Below are 10,265 nucleotides of genomic sequence, written 5' to 3'. Positions count from 1 at the left end.
ATTGTCCCTTTAGTTTTGTCTGTTTTTTAATAAGAGAACAGATTTCAACATCTGACATTCATCTGACGTTTAAACACAAAAAAATTAAATGACAGCACTTTGCACAGATACAAACTTATGGTAACTCAGTCAACTTGATTATTAAGAAAATATTTTCACCCATTTATCTTTGTATGAAAAGCTTTATAATGCATGAAATCTATACACCCAGTTCAAATTAGGGTCGAATATTTCTTGTAATATGCCCTTAATGGTTAATAAATCATTTACTAATAGTACTAATTAAAACAGTAATATATAAGAACAACTTTGGGGTTGCCAGGTTGGGATTTTTGTCTGTCTTCATCCTGCTCCTGCCTGACACTTGATTTCACTACTCTGTTTTTTAATAATTAGGAAAGAGGGAGTTTTTATAAATTCTGACTTGATATATTATATGAGAAACCGAGGAGTATTACCACTCACTTCACAACCTGGCAACTCAAGACATGTTCATCGTTATGTCTTCTGTCTGATCTATAAATCTGTTCACCTGTTGTTGGCTCCTTTCTGTCAAAATTGTTCAATACCAAGATACTCAATGTGAATACATGTACACTACTAATGTACAATTCCCAAGTGGTAGCTAATGACTTTGTTAATGGTAAATAAATGATTTAATGCTGCTCTAAAGATGAATTAGAATTAATAATATCCATCTTTAAAGCAGCATCAATCATTTATCAAATGCTTGTAAGGAGTGCTTTATTAAAAGTGGTGTTTATTGATCATGAAAAAACTTCCATCCACACATTCAGAGGTTGAGTCCATTTATAATGTACCTGTGACCTCTGTGGGTTGATTTTCAGGCATGTATAAGTGTAAAAGAGCGACACGTGTACACACTCTCCTGTGTATAAAACATATTTATTTTGGCTACCAATTCAAAGCAGTGACCTTTCTGTTTTCTGCAATTTTCACAGGCTACACTGCCTGCGCTTCCTCACCAACAGCTGCCGTAGCTTGATGTAAACAAGGTTAATCTTTATTTCTTTTTATCAGTCAACGGTGTGACTACACCACTCCTGTAGCCAGTTTTGTAGTTTAACATGGCTCCAGTGCAGCCCAGCAGGACTCCTCCTTCCCCTCATGACCGTCTATAAAGCCGTGGGAGAGGACTGGGAACATTAATCCCTTCAAAGGCACAGATCTAATTCAAAATCTGCCGCTCCAAACTAGTTGAGAGGACAGTGATTGTTTCTGCAGGGAAGCCAGATAAAGATCAGAGAGTTGATATAGAAAAAACTACAACTTCCATTTCAACTGCTCTCCCACAAAACTCTGGATATTATCTTAGGAAAACTGCATATGTTGGCCCTCATTGAATGTTCTTAAACCGAAAAAAAAAAGGGGACAAAATGTGATGTGATGTGTCAGTTTGGCCTTTGTTTTAAAAGTTTTCTTAAATTTGAATCCCTCTGTTTGATTATTATCAAACTATTATCTGCACTGGAAGAGATCCTGTGATTTTTAACGTGAACATCCCCAGACACATTGACATAAAGGAAGAGGATTGAGACGTCACTGTTTCAAGTGCTGCTGCTGTTGTCACCTGATTTAAAACAGAGGTTTCCCCTGTGTGACAAGTTAAATAACATTCATTTGAATTAGCTGCTGGACCCCCCCTTCAGCTTAACACAGTTAACATTTTAACAACAAAGAGAGAGAGAGAGGAAGAAGAAGAAAAATCTAAATGAGGAGTAGGTTCTGATAAAACATCTGATTGAAATGAGTGTGGCAGACAGAAGTATTTAAATAAGTCAGAGGGGGCATAATTAAGTGTTTAATGCCGTGTTGCAGTTCAAAGGCACAACAAAGGAAAATGTTTTAATTCAAATTAGAAATGTAAAAAGCGACGCGCATTCTCCACAGAGGAGAACTTTGTGTCGAGTCACTTGAGTTGGTCTCTGTCCCCTCCATCAAGCAGCGAGGCTCTTGGAGATCTCCGGAGATAACAATGTGACATTGTCACACAGGGTTTCTGCCACAAATCCTTAATTACAAAAAGGAGGATCAGATGACTGCGGCATCCAACACCGGGGTCTCCAGGCGGCGCGGGGGTCTTTGATCAAGAAAATCCAATTATTTGTGTATATACATTTCCCACATAGTGATTACTTCATTAATTGTCCCGCCTTTATCTCCTCCCCTCCCCCTCCCCCCGCTAATAATCAGCTCCTTTATCCGGACCAACAAACACACCATAGGAGCTTTGTGGATTCAAAGGATTTGCTTTCCCCTCTCTCAGAGAGCCGCCATTCTTTGATGATTGGGCAGCGGCGAACTTCAAAGTAATAAATCTTATTTCTGACTGGCTGGCGGCCCACCAAAGTCCTTATCAAATTCTAAGGAGTGATCCCTCGCTCCTCAGATTCACAGAGGCGATCTCCGAGAGCGGCCGCACCGAGGAGCAGCGCCACCAGCTCCGCAGCCGCGGATGTCGCACGTCGATGCGAGTTAGAACTTTTTTTTTTTTTCTCGAACTACTGTTTTGATTCGTTTGTTTCCGTCGCGAGGCAGGAGGACGCGGACCATGGCGGCGGTGGCGGTACTGCGGAACGAAACGCTCCAGGCTTTCCTCCAGGTTTGTGCGCGACTTTCTGTTGACTTGTTCCTGTTCTGTGTTGACGACTTGAACAACTCGTAAACTCACTCGTCCGCGATGGTTTACGTTCTGGATTACGAGTCTCACGCGCAGGCGACCTCGGATCGCTGCACGTCGAGAGCCCGGTGTCGTGTCATTTAACGACGGACACTAACAGCGAGTGAACGACGCCGGCCGCGACAACTTTTATGTCACGAACACGCGATTCGGTGCAGAGGGAATTCAAACTCTTTAGGCATTTAGTTGAATAATAAAATAAAAAAAATAGTAGCTCATTAGACCTCATACATGTGTTGAACAATGGTCGTGATATAAAAACAACATGTGTGTGTGTGTGTGTGTGTGTGTGTCCATTATGCAGGATCGCACTCCCAACTCCTCTCCAGACAACTGTAAGCACTCTCCGCTGGCTCTCCTGGCGGCCACTTGTAACCGGATCGGGCATCACCACGCGTCGAACCACGCAGATTTCCTGCAGGTCCCCTACGACCCGAGCCTGGCCTCCCCTTCGCGTCTGTTTCACCCGTGGACTAACGAGGCAGCCCCCCAGAGCAGCCTGGCCGGCGGCAACTCGACTTTCGGACTATCCTCCAAGCCCCAGCTGCCTGCGCACATCCAGGGCTCCTTCAGCTCGCACCACGAGCTGCCCCTCACCCCGCCGGCGGACCCCTCGTACCCCTACGACTTCTCCCCCGTGAAGATGTTGCCTTGCTCCATGCAGTCCCTGCAGGCCGCCTGCCCCCCCACCTACGTGCCCGCGGTCAGCTACGCGGCGCCCGCGCCCCTTCCGACCGCCATGCCAACTTTCGTCACGGGCCCCTCCGGCCTCGTGCACCAGCAGCAGAGGCAGTTGTCCCCGAGCCCCGGCGAGGACGTCCCGTGGTGGAGCCTGCAGCAGGGGAGCCCCGTCGGCCACCACCGCTTCCAGCTGCAGCGGGGCCTGGTGCTGGGACACGCGGACTTTGCGCAGTACCAGACGCAGATCGCCGCCCTGCTCCACACCAAGTCGCCGCTCGCGACCGCGCGGCGGTGCCGGCGGTGCCGCTGTCCCAACTGCCAGTCGTCCACGGCCGGCGACGAGCCGGGCAAGAAGAAGCAGCACATCTGCCACATCCCCGGCTGCGGGAAGGTCTACGGCAAGACGTCTCACCTCAAGGCGCACCTGCGCTGGCACTCCGGGGAGCGGCCGTTCGTGTGCAACTGGCTGTTCTGTGGCAAGAGCTTCACCAGGTCGGACGAGCTGCAGAGACACCTGAGGACTCACACGGGGGAGAAGCGCTTTGTGTGCCCGGACTGCTGCAAGAGGTTCATGAGGAGCGACCACTTGGCCAAACACGTCAAAACTCACCAGAACAAGAAGAGCAAGTGCCACGACAAGACGCTGGAGCACGTGAAAAGGGAGGACACGAGGAATATGTTGTAACACAAACGCGAGACATCCCCTTAGTGCAATACACTCAGTCCTGCACTAGTCCAGGTGCACAGGTGGAGGTCTGTTTTCTTCACTTCGACCTCTCACATCCCGACAGTAGTTCCCACCGTGGCCGGTCTGTGTAGCACATTTTTTTCTACGTGTATATAAAGTTTCATAAGTTAATGTTGGGACCATGGAGAAGTTACAGCTCATGGGTTTGAATCCACTGTCTTTGTCATATCAAGGAAGACAAGTTTTCAACTTGTGCTTTTGATCATTGTCTTCGGTGGAAGATTTCACTCCCCTGTAAATTATATTTAATAGCTTTTGTTGAATGAAAGTGTCCGTCTTTTGCTCCATTACGGGGTGTTTTTAAGCATGCTCTTGAAAAGATCTGCTATTGTTGATATGACCCAAATACTGTGTGAGAATAAAGATTATAACATTTTCCTCATCTCGGAATAATTCATTTAATCTCCCTCAGTTATATGAGCGATGAGACGGGCAGGTTTTACATGTGCAGAGGAGCCGAATCTGATGTCACCTGGAAGAGCATTTGCGTTTCTTTGTTAAACTGCGTTGAAAGTTTCACAAATCTAGTTTTACATTTCAAACAAGTCTAAGTAAACTTCCTTTGCAGTCAAACGTGCTAATAGTCAGTTTTTGAGCTGTTGATAAAGGTCATACTCGTCATTAACCCAAAAGAGAACATGATTTTTTTTAAATTATTACATGAGAACAAAGAAGGTTACAAAAATCACAATCTACAAACTACCACTTTTTTTTTCTCCGTATAACCTTGAAAAAAAACACGACTAAGCTACATTTAGGTATCAATGAGGAGACCGAGGTTGGTTTGGTCTGCACTGTGTGTGAAAATCCTTAAAGAAATATTTAGAAAATGTGTAAATGCTCGAGAAATGTAGCTGTGTGAGCCCCAAAAATTGACACCAACAGAGTAAAAATGGACAAAATTCTTCTCCCTGAAAGCTGAGCACTTCATACACATTCTGAGATAAAACTTTATGAAACTTCACACTTTACAGTTTCAAAAAAGAGGACACAACTTCATAATTATGCTGAGTTTTGTTAATTTTCTTTTCTCCTTTTCGTAGGAAAAGATGAAACAAATAGTAAAAAAGAATAAATTAAATTAATTAGTAATTGGAGAATGTCCTACATATTCACATTTTCTTCACAGAGTTTATTTTTTCGACCATTTGGATGAACTGAAGGGATGTTGTATTTTATTAATGCAATCTAATAGATGGGGTCTATTTGTTTTGCGCCACAGTTGCTGCATTTTATATATTTTCCTCTGACACTGTGGATGAGACCAATTCACAGAAAAACACTTTTGAATGGATTGTCACTGGATTCAAGTTTTTGCACTGAACGTGTAGCTGCTGTAATGTCTCACTTTAAAGTGACAGTTGACAACATGTCCAGTTCCAGGTTCGACCAAACTGACTTAGGAGTTATACATATTATAATTTTTTTTTAAGGCAGATTGCACATTTGAGACATTTTAACATCTACATTAAGTGTCATGCAATATTAATAACTGCTCCACCACAGCAGTGTACTGTGATTCAATCGCCTTGTTCAAAGGCACTTTGTCGAGGTATGACTGTATTTGTTTGACACCTTGTTGAGCAATTATTTCATGTTGACCTCCACCCAGAATTTTCAGCACTGTTGAGTGGAGATTTTAAGTCTTGATCGACCTTCTTCATGGGGGGAAAATACCTTGAATTTCAAATCTTTGAGGCTTTTTCTTCCACGAAACTGATCCAACCCATCAAGGGTGAGGAACTCTTGGGCCTCTAACAGATCTGAGCGAGAGTGAAGGCAGGGAGTAGCCGCTGCCTGCAGCGAGCAGTCACACTGTCGTCCTGTCTGTCTCATGTGGGATCACAAGAAATGTCAGAGTGAAGACAACAACCGCTGCCACTCACTGGAATTTTTGAACTCTGAGTTTTTGCCTCAACAGCGCCCCCTTTTGAAAGACAAATCCAGATATTCTATACAAATGTAAGTCATCCCAGTAAAGGTTCACGCTTGAACGACTTTCTTCCATGATTCTACATCCCTACGCGTTGTCCCAGAAAGACCAACAAACACAGTCGACATGCTCAAGTCCATTTATCAAACAAGGTCAATCAGAGATGCTTTTGGCTCCTTTGTCGTACGTAGGTTAGATCTTTGCCATAAAAAGGCAAAGATCTAACCTACGAGCTACAGGATTCAATCAAATTCCCAAAGAGACTTCAACCTTTGAGAAGTTTGGGGCCCCCTACTGAAGCTGCTGCCCCCGCGACCCGACCACGGATAAGCGGTTGAAGATGAGATGAGATGAGATGAGACTTCAACCTGAATTATACAAGGTTAACCAGGGATACAGGTGCTGCATGTCAGCCTCAGTAAGACAACTTCTGTTTCTACAACAATTAGAACAAGATAATATATCATTGGTGTTGTAAAAGGTTTGTTTCCATCAGTAAAGCCAACCAGGCCCTTTTTTTGATCACAAATAAATGATCATAAAATGAAAAACACAGAAAATAGAGTTTTTATCTATAAGTCAAGTGCTTCAGTCATACACAGTAGCCTGCACAACACATGTATTTGTAATTTATAGTGAGAAATGACTGCTGCCTTGGTCAGAGATGTGGGACTGTGACAGTTGTTTTACCAAATCCAAAGAGTCTGCATGAATATTAACATACATTCTTCACAAAAGAGGAGGAATAAAGATTAAGGAAAAAAAACGCACTGTATAAGAGGAGATTTGACCATTTGAACTCTTTATCCAAATTTCTTGATCCTATTATAAAAATGATGCCAAATAATATTAATGTTGAATGCACCCAGACTGGCTGCTCACAGAGGCATTGTGAGGGGCACTGTTCTCCAACACTGTAAGAGCTTAACTGCTCATAGAAAAGAAGATCGTACGTGCTGGTTTGAATTTATTTTGCCAAAAATGAATTAAAGATTAAAGGTCTTTTAAATTTCCATTCACCCAATGCCCGTCCATATGTAACTCCACATTATTTAACCTTGACCATATGATTGACAGAGAAGCATTATTAGCAATGGTGTTGTTGCAGATAAATGCTTTTTATTAATTATCTTATTCTTTTAGCAGATATCAGGACATTTTTTATTAATTATTACTGTATTCAACAATTACTACCACTCTTGGGAAGGACACGATCAATATTATATACATTGTAATATGTCTTCATATTGTGTATGAATATGAAGCATCTAAAAAAGATATTTATTGATATCTATAATGTTTTATATATATTCTGACAACAACAAAAAACAATCCACTGATGGAAGTTACTCAAAGCTCTGGAAGCAGTTTAGTAAGTGGACCTTGAGTTAAGAATTTAATTTTGTCGATATAGTTTCTGATGAGTAAAATTTCAGGATCAATAGTGGTTAAGGTGTTCAAATGAAAAATGTAATAATTCTCAGTGGTCATGTGCAGCTTTACAGATCAGGTCCAGTCAACAGAGGGACAGACTTTATCATCAAACATGAATCTATACGTCACTGTGGCTTTGGCTCCACACAGGCCGTCAAAATGAAATGATTGATGTGGCAGTGGCACGACTTAAATCCCTGATGTCAACAACTGTGCTGTACTCGGCTGTACACTATGGAGGATTCTTACTGTGTGTACTGCCTCCGATTTTACAGCTGCCTGTGTACATTCAGTTTGGACATTTGATAAAATGAATGTTGAATACATTAGCCGAAGCTAGACTCCTCCTTCTTACCTCCACATTTTTTAATAGTAAAATAATAATATACCAAACAACCGACAAAGATTTTGAGTTAGATTTGGCTAAAGCCTTTTAGCTGCATGGAAATACATCAGGGAAAGGCATAGCCTTTAGAAACAGAGAGAGAGAAGCGCAATAAACTAAACAAAAGATGCAGAACATATTTCATGTCAAATAACCAAAATTATTCTAGTTTTTCTAGTTAACACAGTTTATATTTGGACACTGAATGAGAAAATAGGTTTTTAGGGCCTTTAGGTAAACTGTGACACTGAGGGTGAAACATGTCCTGCCCATGTGAAAACTGAAATATTTATTCAGGTTTCCCATACGAGGCAGGGCACATATTTGGACTCTTCATATGTCATATCAGCAGACGGACAAAAGGGAGGCAGGGTGTAAAAAAAAAAAGGATTGTAGAGCATAGTAAAATAAAGTTGCATCTTCACTTCTGAAAGTGTTCGGTGTGACACAAAGGTGAAGCAGTGAAACTTGAACAAGAAGGCTTTTCAAAAAAAAACAAAATAAGAACATAATCATATTACATGTATATAGAGAAATTAGAATCAGAACATTTATCTTTTTATCTGTTAGTTTTGGCTAAAGTTTGTGTAAAACGGAACCCAGAGCATGAGCTGAAACGAGACATTTCCCACGGTCAGTGATGAAACCACATTCAGAGATGACGGTCGGGCTTCACTCCCGGAGTTCAGACACTGCTCAGTTCATTTTGGTTCCATACATCAGGAACATATTGTATAACCAATTACCTCATTGTCACTGGCACATCACTTGACGATATGAGGTTTTACCTCTTGTTAGTCTTTGTCAGTCCATCTTATAACCTGTAGGTTGAGTCTTGTTGGTTGGAACAAATATGAGGTAACTTGTTAAATATGTTTTGCACACGTATAAATGACCATTATGTTGATTAGAGATGTTTGTATATGCATATTCAAATGAATCTTAAACACCGACTCTTCATACTGAACTGACTTTACTGAATCACCTCGTCACTGACTAACGGATCAGTAGCTTTTGGCTGTGGAGCTCCTCTCACTGGTGACTGGGAGCAGGATTACTTGCTTGTTAAAAGCATATTTAAATACTGTGAAATCCACACAAACAGACACGATCTGATAAATCTGTTCTGAGGATGCTACTGTGTTACAGAATCTTATAAAGGGGACTTGTATATTGTAGATAAGGAGCTGTACCAAAACAGTTATCAGTCTTTTTTATTTTTTTAACAATGACCATGATCCACCTTAACCACAGTGAGAAATACGTTGCCCCGACCTTTCCGGAATGGTTATTTTAACCCAAAACAAATTGTTCCTCTAACCTTGACCAAACGCTAATTTCAACCCAAACCATGACCTAAATCTAATCAGAACCCAACCAAGCTGATTCATTTTCTTTTAACAGTGAATTGTATTAGTTTGGAAAGTCAGAGATAAGTTATGTCGACCTGCCGATAGTGATGTCAAGATTTCAGAAAATGCTTCAATGTGTCATGAACAACCATCATATTTAGTTGTTTAGTTTGAAAGATATTCAGCGGCATCAGTCAATGAAAGCATCACTCTTATGAATCTTACTTTGTTCACTTACAGTTACAGTACACACGGAAGTGCTTTTGAGAATTATGCGATTCCCTTTCTCAGTGTTCCACCTCCACCCATGGTGTACTTTACACAGATAAACACACATCTGCTTATTGACAACCTGTAACTGACTCGGAAAGAGATTCAAGCTCAGCTTCAAGTGTCTGTACCTGTGAGAGGTGACAGAAGGTTTTCGTGTCCCACATAAGACCCGTTCAAACCACACCAGCGCTCAGGGCAACACAGCAGACCCATTCAGTCGGGGACAATAAACCTCCTGTTATAGTGTAATCGAGATGTCCACATATTACTTCTCATCCAATTTTGCAAATTGACGGCAGCAGCAGAAATTGAAATGAGTAAAATCCCCTGTTGTTCTTTTGATTATTTAATCTACACATGTTCCTTTACACAAGACAGAGATGACATTGCTTTTATAATTTCATGAAGACTTATTTCTCATTGTTAAACAATTCCTCTGATTGTAAGCAGCCATTTTGAGCAATTTACATTTTTATGAGAAAATTAAAGGATTGTACTTTTGCATATTTTAATTGGCTTTTAAGGGGAAAAGGGGTATTGGGTATTTAAACCATGAAAACCATTGAAAAATTGTTAAATTGGATTCTAACTTTGACTTGTTATTTCTAGACATAAAAAAGTGTTGTGATAAAGAGGACATTTCATGCCAGTTCTGATTAAAATGTTGACCCTTGAATGAAGATTAATATGTAAGGGGTCAGACAGTCAGTCTCACACTGAGCTCCATGTTTTATACATCAGTAAACAGTGTATAAAGT

The 10,265-nt window shown here is 41.4% G+C and overlaps 1 protein-coding gene across 1 annotated transcript; it reads left to right on the top strand.

The window, feature by feature from the left end:
• The first annotated feature begins 875 nt into the window (after positions 1–875).
• Positions 876–4,512, top strand: sp5a (Sp5 transcription factor a). The gene is made up of 2 exons (XM_035604045.2): positions 876–2,623; positions 3,006–4,512. The coding sequence occupies exons 1-2, from the start codon at positions 2,573–2,575 to the stop codon at positions 4,065–4,067; spliced, it is 1,113 nt and encodes a 370-aa protein (XP_035459938.1). The 5' UTR covers positions 876–2,572; the 3' UTR covers positions 4,068–4,512.
• Positions 4,513–10,265: the final 5,753 nt, after the last annotated feature.

Source organism: Scophthalmus maximus, chromosome 14 (assembly GCF_022379125.1).
Source record: "Scophthalmus maximus strain ysfricsl-2021 chromosome 14, ASM2237912v1, whole genome shotgun sequence".
NCBI classification, from domain to species: domain Eukaryota; kingdom Metazoa; phylum Chordata; class Actinopteri; order Pleuronectiformes; family Scophthalmidae; genus Scophthalmus; species Scophthalmus maximus.
Note: the sequence above shows the minus strand (reverse complement) of the source record. Positions and strands in the feature narration are given on the sequence as shown.

Excerpts from the sequence above, each read along its gene's own strand:
- sp5a (XM_035604045.2), top strand. The coding sequence starts at position 2,573 with ATGGCGGCGGTGGCGGTACTGCGGAACGAAACGCTCCAGGCTTTCCTC. Across the intron at positions 2,624-3,005 it reads CGCTCCAGGCTTTCCTCCAG|GATCGCACTCCCAACTCCTC; the intron begins GTTTGTGCGCGA and ends TCCATTATGCAG.